A 17,033-nucleotide genomic window follows, 5' to 3' on the forward strand; every position below is an offset into this window, starting at 1 on the left:
CGGCCGAGCCTGCAGGGCTCCCGGCACTGTGCAGCTCCTGGGTCCCGCTGGCAGCTCAGGACAAGGGCACCGGGGACAGAGAGCCCGTGCTGGGGGACACCAGCCGCACACCACACGCTTGTCTGTGCCGGCTCTGCTGGTGTAAGCAGAGCACTGACAGGGACTTTGTGCACCCGCACCCAAGCAGCGTGGCATGGCCCTGTGTGGCTGGCACAGGGGAACCTGGCGCTGGGCTGGCCCTAACGGGCTGCATCCCTGTTTCCCAGAGGAGGTGACTGTTTGGGGGCAGATGGCAGGGAAGAGGGCTGTGCCTGTGTTTCTGGAGAGGCAGGCACAGCCCTGAGTATGAGCAAGGACTGGTCTGGTTACTCACAGCCAAGAGCTGGATACAGAACTTCACTCTGCAGAATCTGCTTCCGATACGTAACTGCAGGTGCTGGAGGTTCCTTCTCAGCTCCCTCAAGACCTTCACCAAGATGAGGGGCTGGGACAGCAGCGCTTCCCACATGGCCTGAGCAACTTTGCTGAAAGAGAACACTGTCAGCAGGGCTGCCTTGGCCACCACACGGTGCCTGGGCCAGCCCTGCAGCAGCCAGGCTGTGCTGCAGCCCTGGCCCTTCCTGACCCCTCACTGGGAGTGCCCAGGTCCCAGATGGGGCAGGCAGGAGGGGGCTGAAACTGTTCCCTGTGGGGCAGGGAGGAAACTCGTGGCAGGCCTCGGGTCTGGCTTGGACAGCTTTGGCTACTGCAGGCCTGGCCAACCCAGCAGGGCAGGAGAGAGTGATGGGGTACAGGGCCCAGCTCCTCAGGGGTGTCCTGCAGTTTTCTGTGGGCCTCCACGTCCCTCTCCCCACATGGAACAAACCCACGAGGGCTGTGGGGGTCAGTACCTGTTACATGCTGGAGAGATATCTATAAGGCTCAAGATCATCTCCCTGGGGTTCTGCTCTGCCATGCTTAGAAACAGCGACTTCAGGCTGCACCGGGCTGATGCTGCGCTGATGTGCTGCAAGTTGTTATAGATGCAGCGCGTGATGATCCGCACCTGGAGAGCACACGGGTGAGGGTGGTGCTGCCACCAGACTGCAGCCATTTCCTCAGCTGCTGCTGAAACAGCTGCCCTTCCCATCCTACTCTACTGGCATGAAATGGCTTCAAGGTGCCTGAAGCACCTGGGTGAGGGGAGATGGGATGTAGGGAGGAACAGTGCCTGGAAGGACTGGAGGACAGGGCAGCCACAGGCTGCTTACCTCTGTCAGCCAGGAGGCAGGTTCTGCCACGGCCATGTTCACAACGCTGATCAACTCTTCCTTGTCACATACGCATGAGTCTCTCATGGCCTCTATGGCCCTGAGGACGATGACTGCCTTATCAGGAGGGTGGAGGTATTCCCCAAATGCCTGCAGGAAGGAGGAAGGCGGGGAAGACGTGTTACACTGAGTGCCCTGATAGTGCTGCTCAGCTGGGCAGTGAGAGCAGCTCTGGCGAGAGGACCCACGGGAAAGCTGGCAGCAGGGGCTGGAGTCGTTGCGGAGTAGAGGATAAGAAGAGAGGTCCCTAGGTGAGAGAGGAGGGACCCTGGAGTGCAGCCCTCTGAAGTCCCTGCTCCAGAACAGCAGCAACCCTCTGACCAGGGACAGTGAGGTCATGCCAAGCCCGCTGGTTCTGGATCCCTTTGCTTACACCAGTCTCGTTCTGATGCCCCAGACAAGAGGCCCAGCAAGGAAGAAGCTCATTACCTTTGCCATGCTAATCGTGCTGCACAGAGAAAGACAGGAGGGTTTCCCTGCTTCCCTCTTCCCTCCATCCTGGGGATGCTCTGGATGATCATGACAATTGTCTGGTTGAGGTGACGTCATGCCTAAACATGAGGGGATCACGGAAAAGTCATTAGGACACAGCACTGATTACCATCAGTGACAGCTTTGGCTATGGGGACCATGGAACTGCTGGGTTCTGAGAGGCCCTGAGAAGAGTGGGAAGGAGAGCAGCAAAGAGCAGTGCCGGACTTGTGGTGAGCACTCGGCTTCTGCAGCAAAACAATAGCTGGGATGCTGCGGGAAGCAGCTGTGACGGGCAAAGGAGGTGAGGGAAGAGGGCAGGCTGCCCTGGACAGCCTCCAGCAAGCACAAAAAGAATCCACTACAATACTTGGGGAAACAAGCAGGACTATGAGGAGACGTCTGTGTGTGGAGGGATGAAGCCCACAGAGCTTCTCTTACATTTTTGGTGCTGGATGAATATGGAGAGGTGATGAAGAGCAACCAAAGCCTCCTGCTGGATCGCCCAGATCTTGCTAGTCCAGCAAACAATGAGACGTCCCAGCAGCTGTCCCAGCAAGCGGTCCTTGCTGATGTCATAGTGGGAAGAGCTGTGGTCGTGTCCAAGCAAGCTCCAGACCTGGGCAAGGGAGGCAGGACAGGTAGAAGGGCTGAGGGGCAGCAGCGCAACAAAAGCTCCGAACCTGAGACTGCCCCAGGGAAGGATCCTGGAGGGTCGGAGTTGTGCAGGGCCCTCCCAGAGCAGCGAGCTGGGCAGCCGGGCAGGGAGAGCTGCCAGGCCTGGCCTCCCGCCATGCTCCTTGGGCAGTGCTGACCTGCACAGGACTGGGGGCCAAGATGGCTGCTGGCAGAAAGGGCACTGGGGAGGAAAAAACATGGGAAAAAGAGAAGCCGAGACCCTTGCCCAGGGCAGAGCCGTGCTGAATGCCTCAGGCATCTTGAGCCGCAGGCTGCTGCCCACGGTGGGCAGGGAGTGGGAGACAGCCTGGCTGGAGGGTGCCTGCCTCCCTACCTGCACTGAGGAAGAGCTGGCCATCAAATCGGCCAGCTTTGCGATCCTTGCCACGGCCCGTTCACATACAGCTGGGTGCTTGATGTTGATGAAGGGCAGCAGCATCTGGAAGGAGAGAAAGTGCTGCTGTGCCCTGGGAGCTGGTGCCCGTGCCAGCAGCAGCAGCAGCAGCACTGCTCAAGTCCTGGCTGGACTCATGCAGTCCTTGTGGCCCTGAAGGGAGGCAGATGCCACCCCAGGGTAGAGTCTGCTTCTTTCTGTGCCCTCCCCGTGAGCACAGGCCTGTGTTCCCTCTCCGTGAAGGCTGGGCTTTTGGGCAGCACCCTCCCGGGGGGCGGTGATCCTGCAATGGGGGAATGGGCGTACGGCTCCCTGAGAAGTCAGGAGTGCCGAACTTCAGAGCTGGGCTCCCTGTGCAGGACAGGCAGGTCCCAGTGGGTCTCTGCCCCGGTCAGACCTGGGCGGAAAAGCAGGAGGGACTGCGAGGCATGGGAAGAAGGGCAGCACCCGCTGCCACTGCTGCGGTGCCTGAGGAGAGGGGTCAGTGCCTCCCGCTGCTTTGGTGCGAGGAAAGTTCTGGGGATGGAGCTGGCCCACAAGTGCCACGGGCCAGGCTTTGCCATGGCACGGGAGGAGGCTGCAGATGGGAAGTGGGGTTGACTGCAGCCAGGGGACACAGGCTCCTGGAAGAGCACGGTGGGCCACGTCTGGGTTCCCTGAGAGCTGAGCACCCTCCCTGCAGCGTGCTGTGGGCATGGCGCTGCGAGGACACAGTGTGCTCAGAGCGGATGCTCCCTTCCCTCCAGGGAGAGGAACAGCACCTCCCAGCCCTGCTCTCTGCAAATGCCACACCTGCAAGATTCTCCACAGGTCCCTGGAGCCCGGGGAGCTGAGCACCAAGCTCTCCAGCAGGACGTCCACGGCATCCAGGGTCTGCAAGGAGGAAAACGGTCACGTCAGTCTTTCTGCAGTCCCTCTCTCCCCGGGGATGGATCTAACCCCCCACGCCATGGGGAAGGCACCCCTGCCACCTCTAGGTGGCCAAGGGACACCTTGAAGCAGACAAGTTGCAGTGGGCAGAGGAGCCAGTCCAGAGGCACTGGACATGGCAAGGCCCACAAGAAGGAGACACAAACAGGCAGCATGAGAAGGGGGGGCACGTGGCCAGCGGGACTGGAGCAGTGGGGCTGCAGTGCTGTGCAGGAGACCCGGGGGAGCAGCTCTGCCCAGCCAGCAGCCCCCAGCAGCCTGGCAGCAGAGCCAGTGGCCCCATCAGGAGACACGGGCACTGCTAGCCTGGAAACGGCTGCGGTTACCTTCTCTGAGCTCTGCAGGGAAGTCTGGATAAACCGCATGTGTGCAGCGCGTTCCTCTTCCATCCTTGCCGGACAAAAGGGTAGGGGTGAGGAACGAGTAGGGTTGAAAGAAGTGTCTCGGCACTGCGGGGCTGCTGGGGCAGTGGGGAACAACGTGGGCTGCGCTCAGGGGTCTGCGTCAGTCTCTCGCTCCCGCTCTGTCCCGTCACCGTCCTGCCGGACACTGGCACGAAGGATGTGGCCTGCTGACTTTTATACAGTGCCCTGGGGTGTGACCAAGGGCACATCACAAAGGCACGTCACAAAGGGCACCGTGGTGGGTCACGGAGGGCACATCACTAAGGGCACTACAGTGGGTAACGGAGGGCGCATCACTAAGGGCCTGTCACAAAGGGCACCACGGCAACCTGCAATTCAGAACATGAGAGGCAGGGCGATGCTGGGAGGGGAAAGAGGCCTGTTTCCCCCAGTCAATTGCGTCCCCTTGGGGTGCCCTGAGCTCCACGTTTTGCTCATGTTAGATGGAGTCTTCTTATGGCAAGATACCCAGCACGTGTCCTAATTTTCAGAGACAGACTAGTCAAGAGGACTCAAAAACCCATGAGTAGAACCGTACGCGCACTGGAGACGCGCACTGGAGACTGCTCAGACGGCATTAGATGACCGATGTTTTCTTGTCCAAGTCCTGCGTTTAGGGGGTCAGGGATGGCGGGACGCAGAGAGGAACAGCACCTGGGCAGGCTCAAGGGCAGGGCAGCCACAGGCCGCTGTGGCAGAGGGGGACCGGCAGGACGTGGCAGAGAGGGACCGGCGGCTCCTGGCCAAACGGCTGCGCTCCAACTGGGAGCAGAGGCACGCATGGGAGTTCCAGCGGCTGCGGGAGCTCACCCAGCGGCAGGAGCAGATCTGCCAGCTGCTGCGCTCCAAGGAGGCAGCGCGGTGCAAGCTGCAGGGGAAATGCAGCACCAGCACGCCGCCGCCCGTCAGGCACAGAGCCTGCAGCAGCAGCTGGAGAAGGAGCTGGCCAGAGGAGCCTGGAGCAGCAGCGAGGCCCGCGGTGAGCTCCGGAACGAACTCAGCAAGCTGCGCTGGGAGAACAGGAAGGAGCAGCCGCCCACAGCCACCACTCCCAACGAGCTGCTGCTGCTGCTGCAGAGGAGCTTCTTCCTAACGTCCAACTCGGAGCCGTTCGAAGGCGAGCAGCCAGATGGCTGCGGCGAGGCCAAGGCCAGGGCCTGGCACCATCTGCAGCCCCTCCTGAGCTGCGGGTCCATAGGGCCCTGCCCATTGTGGAGCCTCGTGGCACACAGCTCCCGCAGCGGGCAGCCCACGGGCACTTCCAAACTGGACTGTGCCACGCTGTGGGAATCCCGCCACAAGCAAGGGCCGGGCCGGGCCTGGCTGCTTCACAGGTGCACAGTGCTCTGGGCTCCAGCGGGGAAGGTGAGGTCCAGGGCATAGGAGCCACCCCATCTCCAGCCTGGGGCCTTCCTCACCAAGCACTCCACAGTTCTCCATCTCTCCAGTGCCTGCACGTGGTGACTGTAACCTTGACTTCCAGGCAAGAAAAAAAAGAAAAGGTTGTGAAACTAGAAGGTGAGAAGAACAATATTTGTAAGAGCATGTCAGCAATTGTGTTGTCAGCACAAATCTAGCCCGTGCTGAGCTGCATTCAGAATATTCTGAGATACTCTTGATACAAATTGAAGCTTTTAATTCAAAAACAGCTCTTGCAACTGCACTTCTAAAACTGCTTTTTAGATGGCTCTAAAAAACCCAAGGGAAGTATGAGCTTTACACCCTTTATTCTGTAAGTGACCAAACCTGGTTGTCGTCTTCACGTCACACCTGTAGCAGCAACACTTCTCGCTCTAAGAAACATGTTTTGTAACCTGTATAAATCCTTCGTAAATTGTTTCTCACATTAATTGACCTGGAAAATAATGGCAAAAACTCATAGCAGACCTGTGTCTGCACCACTAAGCGAAACCAGGCCAGGAGGTAACACACTGTTTAACCGATAGCAAGTTCCTTGGTCTGATTTTAGCCTGGGGAGTCACCCAGACAGATGAGGAACATGGGGACAGAGCTGGGGAGTGTCTCTGGGCATCACCCAGGGCTGACTTGTCGCCACTGATACTTCATTTGTCCATGAACTTGGGCATCCTTAGTGTAGCAGGAGCAATGGTGGAGGCACTCCTGGGATGTGGGATGTATTCACTGCTCAGTCCTGTCCCTGGAGCAGTTCCAGCACGGGCAGGGCAAGGAGATGGTGTTCTTGTGGGACCAGACCTATATTCAGAAATGATGCTTGGCTGTCACCCAGCGGCATGTGCTTGCAAAGTTTCTCATCTAGGAGCAGCTTGGACAGATGATCAGGTGGTGGCTCCTTTAGGATGCCCCTGTCTCCATCCAGCTCTGGTTCCTGGAGCTGGCTCAGTCCCTCTGTGCCCAGTCCTCAGTGCTAACCTCTTGGCTCTCGGGGTCCAGGCAATGGTGAGGGAAGATAGGCTAAGCCTACCTTTCTTCCTTGTTTCTGGCTTCATGAATCACCGTGGTCTCCTTCCTCCCTGGAGTGGGGAGGGTTTTATTGGAGGGTTTGTCTCTTTAGGTTATTAGATGTTTTAAGACTTTCTTTTTATTTCTGCTTCCAGCTTTCATGCAGAGGATCTTTAAGACTGGCAGTAGTGAGAGTCTGGTCTGTAAGGCATCTGGTAAGGAAGAGTGGGTACAGTGGCCAGACACTATTTGAGGAAGAGGGAGACTGTAACAGATGACTGAATGAGAAAGTGGGCTCCAGGAGAGGCTTGGGGAGTAGTCACTCTGATCATCTGGAAGCCTAAACCCTTCAATGACTCCAAGTACCCCTTGCTGAGGTGAGTAGAGTGAGAGAGGACGCCTGCAACACCGGAGTGGAGCGGGGAGAGATCAGCATCCAAGAGCCTCAACTCAGAGCGACAAAAGCCATTGAGGAGGGAGCCTCAACTCCTCAACAGGCCTTGCCCAGGAGACGGCAGCTCAGCTCTCGCGAGTAGCTGACTGACCGGGGGCGGAGCCAGCAGGCTCGGCGGCAGCTGTGAGCGCTTAAAACCCTGCAGAGGGAGCGCGGCGAGGCAGTTTGCGCGGGCAGGCGAGTGGGGCGAGCGCCTGATCAAGAGGACTCGGCTGGAGCGCAGGAGGAGGAAGGACTGCTTGCTTGTGCAAAGAGACGTAGACGGACCGATCAACCAGATAGATCATGGTCACCACTCGATCAAAACCTGTAGTGAGGAATAACGTGGGTACCCAGACTGAGCCTTCCTGCAGACATGCGGCCGTGCAGGTCCCTGGCTGCAGTGAATGCCTGAGCCTGGCACTTGTATCGGAGAGAGCCAGGGACACCGCTTGTGTGCAGTGTCAGCAAATAGATGACCTGCTAGAGCAGGTGGTTGAACTGAGGGAGGACGTTGAAAGGTTGAGAGCTATCAGAGAGTGTGAAAGTGAAATTGATTGGTGGAGCCACACCCTAAGGCAAGGGCAGAGGGAAGTGGTTGAACAAGTGATAGATCCCCTTCCCTCCTACCATCAGACAGAAGGAGTAAACTTAAGGAACAAGGAAGTATGGAGGGAGGTCCCTCCTCGGAGAGGTATGCGAAAACCCTCGCAATCCCTTCCTTCCTCCCAGTTGCCCTTGAGCAACAGGTATGAGGTCTTGGAACTACAGGGCCAGGTAAATGGTGATGGAGGGGTAGATCCATCCAGTAAGTCACCTAGGGCTTGTCGCTCACCCCCATGCCTTAGAACTTCCTCAACAAAGAAGAAGAGTAATTGTGGTGGGTGACTCCCTTCTGAGGGGAACAGAAGGGCCCATTTGTCGACCTGATCCATCCCACAGGGAAGTCTGCTGCCTACCTGGGGCTCAGATTGGAGATGTTAAAAGGAAACTCTCTGATCTGGTGCAGCCCTCTGACTACTATCCGCTGCTGGTTTTTCAGGTTGGCAGCGATGAAATTATTACAAGCAAGGCAAGGGCAACGAAGAGAGACTTCAGGGCCCTGCGACGGCTGGTTAGAGGGTGTGGAGCACGAGTGGTGTTTGCCTCCATACCTGTTACTAGCAAAGGTGAAGAGATAAATAGGAAGAGACTGCAGATCAATATATGGCTATGGGACTGGTGCCAAAGGCAGGGGTTTGGGTTTTTCAATCATAGGCTGCTATATGAGACACCTGGTTTGCTGGTGGCAGGTGGGATACATCAGTCCCAGAGGGGGAGAAGGTTTCTGGGGCAGGAGTTAGCAGGGCTCATTGACAGGGCTTTAAACTAGGTAGGAAGGGGGAAGGGGAGATGATAACTGGGCCTGTTGGGGACAGGCCCAAGAGAAACATGCTAGGGCTTGAAGAACGGCAGACTAGGGAGAACTCTCAATCTATTGTTTTTTGCCCAAAAGCGTTGAAAATTGCAGTCCTGTGACCAGGCTCAGCACTACACAAATGGAACAAAGCACCTGAGTGTCTGCCACCTCTAGAAAAACACACGAGTAGTTTTCTCTGAACTGGGCCGCACTACAACAAGCTCAGCTCGCACACCACGGAGATAACAGGCTCCAGCTGAAGCCAAGAACTTCCCAGCTCATGCAGCAGCACTTCACTTACCTGCACAAGGAGGATTTAAATTCCTGAGTGGCCTAATCCCACTCCTGTCCTAAAACCACCCCAACCTTGTCATTAACATCACAGGAAACGTGAAAACACTGTGCACAAGCAGAGTGATTTGCCTGAAGTGACAGAGCAACCCAGGCTGACCCATTCCCTCACTAACAAACGGGAAGTAGAGCAGAACTCAGCTGAACAACACCAGAGCAATGAGGGCATTCAGTTACCCACAAACATAAGACAACCCAGACCCGTCATAAACGCTGAACTACAGTTGGCCTGTGCAACAACCCAGGTGGGCCTGCAGTGAAGTAGCGCATTTGACTGCACCAGTGGGTGCCTTTCCCCAGCAGCTATTCACTTCCACACACAGATTTTTGGGCTCTTCTCAGACAAAGCACTTGCATGCTCAGTTGCCTTCTTTTGGGGTTTGGAGGTGGAGAACTGAATGACAATTCAAATGCTGATCCCAAAAGCAACTGCAGAATAGATGTAAAACCTGTGCAGCCATAAGGGCACCAAGCAAGTTGTCCTGGGTTCAGCATTAGCAGTCATTTTTCTCCTTCTTTGTAGCTGGGAACAGATCTGATAACAATGATGTTTTGGTTTGGCCAAGGACTTTGTGAGCCTCATGCTCTGCCAGGGAGGAGGGGAAGCCGGGAGAAAGCAGAGGCAGGACACCTGACCCAAACTGACCAAAGAGGTATTCCATACCACAGCACGTCATGCCCAGGATGTAACTGATGGTTACCCGGAGGGGCTAAGACTGCAGGGTTGGAGGAGGCATCGGTCGGTGCTTGGTTGGGTTGGGGGGACGAGCTGGCAGTCGGCTGGCGGTGAGGTGCTGTATTCTCTTCCCTTGTTCTTTCCTTTATCATTGTTATTATTGGTGGTGGCAGTGGTGGTTTGTGTTCTACCTTAGTTGCTAGACCGTTCTTGTCTCAACCCGTGGGAGTTGCATTCTTTTCGATTCTCGTCTCCGTCCCTCCGGGAGTAGGGGGAGGGTGGGAAGGGAGGGAGGGAGTGAACGAGTTGCCTGACTGGGTTTAAACCACGACACAAGTATAGAAGAAGATCCAGGTATCCACGGCAAAACGGTTGCTAACGGCGGCCCGGCCGCAGACACGGTCCGTCCTCAGAGAACCTGTCCCACTGCTACTGCCTCGGGTGAGCACCAGGGGAGGACCAGATTGGATACTCCTTCCGCTAAAGGCGGCGCTGACCATTGTGTCCCCGCAGAGCCCCGCCACAGACCTGCCGGTACCCGCTGCCACTGGACCGGTGCCCTGGGATGATTTTCCTGCCGGTACTATCAGGTGCCCAGGGGCTTGCCACGGGCCCGCCACCCAGACCCGCTCTGCAGCAAAACAGGAACCTATTCTCCCCTTCCCACTCTGCCTTGCCCAGTCGGCTCAGGGGAAAGGTTTCCTCCAGGTTGTATCAGGAGGGAAGAGTTTGCTTTGGCTGTGGGGACCTCAGAACAACTGGGTTCTGAGAGGTCCTGAGAGGAGAGGGAAGGAGGTAGCAAAGAATAGTGCCGGACTTGTGGTGAGCATCCAGCTTCTGCAGCAAAACAGTGCCTGGGATGCTGTGGGAAGCAGCTGTAAGAGCTGAAGGAGGGACGGGACGGGCTGCCTCGTATGTGAGCAATGCTCTTGGCTGGAGCAGGGCAGCCAAAGCACCGCTGCACAGGGGGCACCCCGTGTCCAGCCTCGGGATTCTCCTCACCAAACACTCCCCAGTTTGCAACCATGGCCAGGTGGGTACGTGGAGCCAGGACGCAACCGCTGCCCAGCGGCTGCTGCGTGGCCTTCCATGCTGCTTGCGAAGGACACCATGGCCTTGGAATTGTGGTTGGAGCTTTAATCAAAAAGTCACATTTTCTTAAGCAGGGCTTAACTGCTGCCTGGCTTTTCAGAGTCAGGAGCACAACGCCTACAGGGTCCGCCTCCGTCTTTTCTGCATCCATATATAGGTCAGGATGTATATTGTCTGTTGTACCAGGGATGAGACCTGACATTCCTCTTCTCCTGTCAAAGGATGGAGTGCTGCAACAGACGGAAAAAGAGCAGAGCTGAAACCCACTGATCTGCAGAGACCCACAGGCATCTCTTCCAGACCATGCCAGCCCCAACCATCCCTTTCCCTGGTCAGGAGGCGCAGGCAGACAAATGGATCACCTGGAAGCTGCTGCTCAGGATTACAGCAAATGCCCCCAAGATGTTCCCTGGAGCAGGACAGCAGGACAGCACGCTGCCCAGGCTCTGTCCCCTGTCCCCGCCAGCCCCATCACACACAGCACTGCCCCTACTCACCCTTGAAGATCTCCTGCAGCGTGTCCTTGCTGCTGTCATTCAGGTACCGCGCAGCCAGTCCTGTGCAGAGAGCTCGGTCAGACCTGCTGCCGGCCAGCACACTCCTGGTATCGTGGCCCCGGCTCTGACGGTTGGGCTGAACCCCTTCCCTCCCCTCAGTGGGGTGACCCCAGGGAAGGACAGGACCCGAGGGGAGGTGCCACTGAGCAAGGTGCCACTGAGCCCTGCTGCCAGGCCAGGGGTAGGAGGGGGAAGCACAGAGCCCCTGGCTGCACAGGCCCTGTACAGGGCAGCTGGGGCTCTGGCAGCCACAGGGCTGCTCCTCGCTGCCAGTGCAGCAGATGGGACTGGGGCCAGGCTGCCATAAGGGGGACTCCAGGGACTGCGGCTCACCGATGAACCTCACGGCTGCCATTCGCACGGTGACCTGAGCGTGCTGCAGATAAGGCATGCTTTGACGCACATATTCTTCAGCCCTGCTCCGGTCGTGCTCCAGCTGGAGAGAGCAAAAGGGCGCAGGGATGATACACACCCTCCCCAGTTACCTGGGACAGTCCCCCTTCCCAGCACCCCACACACCCCCCTTCATCCTCAGGACATTTGCATCTCCCAGCCAGGAGCCCTGTGGGGCTGAGGTTCAAGAGACAGCTACATGCAAAGCAGGGTCTGGAGGTCCCGAGAGCCCTTTGTGCCGCTGCAAGGGCCCAGATGGGTCTCCTGCAACATCCTGAGGGTGGAGAGGTGAGCCCTTGGGAGCTCTGCCTGAGCCCTTGGGAGCTCTGCCTGAGGGCAGGGAAGGAGGATGCAGCACCAGGCTACAGGCTCTGGGCTGAAGCACTGCAGGCGAGGCACCACTGCACAGGGGCACCCCATGTACAGCCTGGGACTTATCCTCACCAAGCGCTCCACAGTTCTCCATCTCTCCAGTGCCTGCACGTGGTGACTGAGCCATTTCCATTTGAGCACCTTTGCAGCTACACAGAAGGCTTCGTGAGAGGCCTGCAGAGGAGGACAAGGATTGGGGAGATTGTGGACAGGGCTTGCGGCCCAAAGCCCTGGCCCCCAGCACCTGCAGGGACAGCTGGGTAGTCCCTGGGGACTCTGCTCTTCAGGCCTTGGTGGCCATGGGCTGCTGCTGAGCCCTGCTGGACCACATAGGGCAGGCGTGGCAAATGTCCCTGCCAGCTTCTCCTGCCCTCCCTGCTGCCCAGGCCACCCCCGCGGGCTCAGCATGCCCTTCCCCACACCACTGCTCAGGTTTGCAATCTGTACCTTGGCCACACTCTCAGTCTCATCACTCATGTGCAACACGAGTGGGACCAGGCTCCCCTGCACGTTCTTCCGCATCTGCCGCTGGTGCTTCCAATCCGCCATCTGTATTACTTCTTTGAATAGGCAGATGGAGAGCTCTCGCACCTGGCTGGACACCTGGTGAGGAGGAGGAGGACAGAAGGGCGTCAGTAGCAGCAGCTCCCTGAGCAAGGGCGTCAGCGTGGCTGAGGGGAGGGGTTTCAGGTCTCCCAGAGCCATCAGCAAGTCAGGGAGAAGCTGAGCTGGGCTGCAGAGCCCAGAAGGCATCCCCGTGAGAGCGCAGGGGCATGAGGAGGGGCACAGCCCCATGCAAGTGCTGCCGCCAGGCTCTGCTAACAGGCACTTGTCCTTGCAAAGGGCCCATCAGTGAGGATCAGGCTTCCATAGCAGCCTTACATCATCAAACAGTTGCGGGAGATTCTCGGCCAGCTGCAGAGCAGTGGAGATGTCCTTCTTCTTCAAATGACCCATCACATTTCTGAAAATGAGCAGCATCTTCTTTCTGTTCTTACTGTGGGCTGTCTGCAGCATGTATATCAAATCTGGCAGCAGGACCAGTATTTTCTTTGCCTGTACAAAGCACAGAATTCCTTGTATGTGAAGTGGCGAAGGACCACCCAGGCCAAAATGCTCTGGCCCTTAAGCACCAGACTCCTGCCTGGCTGACTGGGCAGTGGCACAGGAATCCCTGCAGCAGCCTCCTGGCAGGCCATCCCCATGGTGCACTGAGGGGATCGGGGCCTGTGACTGGACGTTGAGGGCATTTGGAGCCGTGACCCCAGCTCCCGATTCCCAGCCCTGGTCAAGCCGCCGCGTTACCCACTGCCCAGCCCCAGGAGGCCAACACGGCTTCCCTTGCCTATGCCCTGCTCACCGTGTCAGGTGACTGTGACAACGTGATGAGGCCTGTGAGCGTCAGCGAGAACAGCACCACATTTTGACACCACGGGAACTTCTCCCTGTTGTACACGCCAGCGAATTTCTCTGGTGTCACATCGCTGGAGGCCAGGAGCTGAAACAAAGATGGCAGTGAGGGACCGGCCGAGCCTGCAGGGCTCCCGGCACTGTGCAGCTCCTGGGTCCCGCTGGCAGCTCAGGACAAGGGCACCGGGGACAGAGAGCCCGTGCTGGGGGACACCAGCCGCACACCACACGCTTGTCTGTGCCGGCTCTGCTGGTGTAAGCAGAGCACTGACAGGGACTTTGTGCACCCGCACCCAAGCAGCGTGGCATGGCCCTGTGTGGCTGGCACAGGGGAACCTGGCGCTGGGCTGGCCCTAACGGGCTGCATCCCTGTTTCCCAGAGGAGGTGACTGTTTGGGGGCAGATGGCAGGGAAGAGGGCTGTGCCTGTGTTTCTGGAGAGGCAGGCACAGCCCTGAGTATGAGCAAGGACTGGTCTGGTTACTCACAGCCAAGAGCTGGATACAGAACTTCACTCTGCAGAATCTGCTTCCGATACGTAACTGCAGGTGCTGGAGGTTCCTTCTCAGCTCCCTCAAGACCTTCACCAAGATGAGGGGCTGGGACAGCAGCGCTTCCCACATGGCCTGAGCAACTTTGCTGAAAGAGAACACTGTCAGCAGGGCTGCCTTGGCCACCACACGGTGCCTGGGCCAGCCCTGCAGCAGCCAGGCTGTGCTGCAGCCCTGGCCCTTCCTGACCCCTCACTGGGAGTGCCCAGGTCCCAGATGGGGCAGGCAGGAGGGGGCTGAAACTGTTCCCTGTGGGGCAGGGAGGAAACTCGTGGCAGGCCTCGGGTCTGGCTTGGACAGCTTTGGCTACTGCAGGCCTGGCCAACCCAGCAGGGCAGGAGAGAGTGATGGGGTACAGGGCCCAGCTCCTCAGGGGTGTCCTGCAGTTTTCTGTGGGCCTCCACGTCCCTCTCCCCACATGGAACAAACCCACGAGGGCTGTGGGGGTCAGTACCTGTTACATGCTGGAGAGATATCTATAAGGCTCAAGATCATCTCCCTGGGGTTCTGCTCTGCCATGCTTAGAAACAGCGACTTCAGGCTGCACCGGGCTGATGCTGCGCTGATGTGCTGCAAGTTGTTATAGATGCAGCGCGTGATGATCCGCACCTGGAGAGCACACGGGTGAGGGTGGTGCTGCCACCAGACTGCAGCCATTTCCTCAGCTGCTGCTGAAACAGCTGCCCTTCCCATCCTACTCTACTGGCATGAAATGGCTTCAAGGTGCCTGAAGCACCTGGGTGAGGGGAGATGGGATGTAGGGAGGAACAGTGCCTGGAAGGACTGGAGGACAGGGCAGCCACAGGCTGCTTACCTCTGTCAGCCAGGAGGCAGGTTCTGCCACGGCCATGTTCACAACGCTGATCAACTCTTCCTTGTCACATACGCATGAGTCTCTCATGGCCTCTATGGCCCTGAGGACGATGACTGCCTTATCAGGAGGGTGGAGGTATTCCCCAAATGCCTGCAGGAAGGAGGAAGGCGGGGAAGACGTGTTACACTGAGTGCCCTGATAGTGCTGCTCAGCTGGGCAGTGAGAGCAGCTCTGGCGAGAGGACCCACGGGAAAGCTGGCAGCAGGGGCTGGAGTCGTTGCGGAGTAGAGGATAAGAAGAGAGGTCCCTAGGTGAGAGAGGAGGGACCCTGGAGTGCAGCCCTCTGAAGTCCCTGCTCCAGAACAGCAGCAACCCTCTGACCAGGGACAGTGAGGTCATGCCAAGCCCGCTGGTTCTGGATCCCTTTGCTTACACCAGTCTCGTTCTGATGCCCCAGACAAGAGGCCCAGCAAGGAAGAAGCTCATTACCTTTGCCATGCTAATCGTGCTGCACAGAGAAAGACAGGAGGGTTTCCCTGCTTCCCTCTTCCCTCCATCCTGGGGATGCTCTGGATGATCATGACAATTGTCTGGTTGAGGTGACGTCATGCCTAAACATGAGGGGATCACGGAAAAGTCATTAGGACACAGCACTGATTACCATCAGTGACAGCTTTGGCTATGGGGACCATGGAACTGCTGGGTTCTGAGAGGCCCTGAGAAGAGTGGGAAGGAGAGCAGCAAAGAGCAGTGCCGGACTTGTGGTGAGCACTCGGCTTCTGCAGCAAAACAATAGCTGGGATGCTGCGGGAAGCAGCTGTGACGGGCAAAGGAGGTGAGGGAAGAGGGCAGGCTGCCCTGGACAGCCTCCAGCAAGCACAAAAAGAATCCACTACAATACTTGGGGAAACAAGCAGGACTATGAGGAGACGTCTGTGTGTGGAGGGATGAAGCCCACAGAGCTTCTCTTACATTTTTGGTGCTGGATGAATATGGAGAGGTGATGAAGAGCAACCAAAGCCTCCTGCTGGATCGCCCAGATCTTGCTAGTCCAGCAAACAATGAGACGTCCCAGCAGCTGTCCCAGCAAGCGGTCCTTGCTGATGTCATAGTGGGAAGAGCTGTGGTCGTGTCCAAGCAAGCTCCAGACCTGGGCAAGGGAGGCAGGACAGGTAGAAGGGCTGAGGGGCAGCAGCGCAACAAAAGCTCCGAACCTGAGACTGCCCCAGGGAAGGATCCTGGAGGGTCGGAGTTGTGCAGGGCCCTCCCAGAGCAGCGAGCTGGGCAGCCGGGCAGGGAGAGCTGCCAGGCCTGGCCTCCCGCCATGCTCCTTGGGCAGTGCTGACCTGCACAGGACTGGGGGCCAAGATGGCTGCTGGCAGAAAGGGCACTGGGGAGGAAAAAACATGGGAAAAAGAGAAGCCGAGACCCTTGCCCAGGGCAGAGCCGTGCTGAATGCCTCAGGCATCTTGAGCCGCAGGCTGCTGCCCACGGTGGGCAGGGAGTGGGAGACAGCCTGGCTGGAGGGTGCCTGCCTCCCTACCTGCACTGAGGAAGAGCTGGCCATCAAATCGGCCAGCTTTGCGATCCTTGCCACGGCCCGTTCACATACAGCTGGGTGCTTGATGTTGATGAAGGGCAGCAGCATCTGGAAGGAGAGAAAGTGCTGCTGTGCCCTGGGAGCTGGTGCCCGTGCCAGCAGCAGCAGCAGCAGCACTGCTCAAGTCCTGGCTGGACTCATGCAGTCCTTGTGGCCCTGAAGGGAGGCAGATGCCACCCCAGGGTAGAGTCTGCTTCTTTCTGTGCCCTCCCCGTGAGCACAGGCCTGTGTTCCCTCTCCGTGAAGGCTGGGCTTTTGGGCAGCACCCTCCCGGGGGGCGGTGATCCTGCAATGGGGGAATGGGCGTACGGCTCCCTGAGAAGTCAGGAGTGCCGAACTTCAGAGCTGGGCTCCCTGTGCAGGACAGGCAGGTCCCAGTGGGTCTCTGCCCCGGTCAGACCTGGGCGGAAAAGCAGGAGGGACTGCGAGGCATGGGAAGAAGGGCAGCACCCGCTGCCACTGCTGCGGTGCCTGAGGAGAGGGGTCAGTGCCTCCCGCTGCTTTGGTGCGAGGAAAGTTCTGGGGATGGAGCTGGCCCACAAGTGCCACGGGCCAGGCTTTGCCATGGCACGGGAGGAGGCTGCAGATGGGAAGTGGGGTTGACTGCAGCCAGGGGACACAGGCTCCTGGAAGAGCACGGTGGGCCACGTCTGGGTTCCCTGAGAGCTGAGCACCCTCCCTGCAGCGTGCTGTGGGCATGGCGCTGCGAGGACACAGTGTGCTCAGAGCGGATGCTCCCTTCCCTCCAGGGAGAGGAACAGCACCTCCCAGCCCTGCT

General features: G+C 58.2%; 1 protein-coding gene and 1 long non-coding RNA gene across 5 annotated transcripts; both read right to left on the reverse strand.

The window, feature by feature from the left end:
• Window positions 1-10,960: 10,960 nt before the first annotated feature.
• LOC133277746 (uncharacterized) lies at window positions 10,961-13,284 on the reverse strand. 3 transcript variants are annotated; one of them, XM_061469845.1, is made up of 5 exons: window positions 12,764-13,284; window positions 12,329-12,484; window positions 11,954-12,055; window positions 11,450-11,552; window positions 10,961-11,116 (listed from the first exon to the last, which is right to left on the reverse strand). In XM_061469845.1, exons 1-5 carry the CDS (start codon window positions 12,896-12,898, stop codon window positions 11,049-11,051), a joined length of 564 nt encoding a protein of 187 aa, XP_061325829.1. In that variant the 5' UTR covers window positions 12,899-13,284; the 3' UTR covers window positions 10,961-11,048. The 3 variants fall into 3 exon arrangements, with proteins under 3 accessions (XP_061325829.1, XP_061325828.1, XP_061325830.1); XM_061469844.1 differs by having other exon boundaries at window positions 12,329-12,818; XM_061469846.1 differs by lacking the exon at window positions 11,450-11,552 and having other exon boundaries at window positions 11,064-11,116; window positions 12,329-12,818.
• Window positions 13,285-13,833: 549 nt separating this feature from the next.
• On the reverse strand, window positions 13,834-16,359 carry LOC133277745 (uncharacterized). Of its 2 annotated transcripts, XR_009746316.1 has the most exons (4): window positions 16,199-16,359; window positions 15,628-15,805; window positions 14,656-15,266; window positions 13,834-14,450 (listed from the first exon to the last, which is right to left on the reverse strand). It is a non-coding gene; the product is annotated as an uncharacterized LOC133277745 (long non-coding RNA). The 2 variants fall into 2 exon arrangements; XR_009746315.1 differs by having other exon boundaries at window positions 15,628-16,359.
• Window positions 16,360-17,033: the final 674 nt, after the last annotated feature.

The sequence above is a fragment of the Pezoporus flaviventris genome, unplaced genomic scaffold (genome assembly GCF_033815535.1).
Source record: "Pezoporus flaviventris isolate CSIRO_AGI_PZ_B2104156 unplaced genomic scaffold, CSIRO_AGI_Pfla_v1 ptg000063l, whole genome shotgun sequence".
NCBI lineage: Eukaryota > Metazoa > Chordata > Aves > Psittaciformes > Psittacidae > Pezoporus > Pezoporus flaviventris.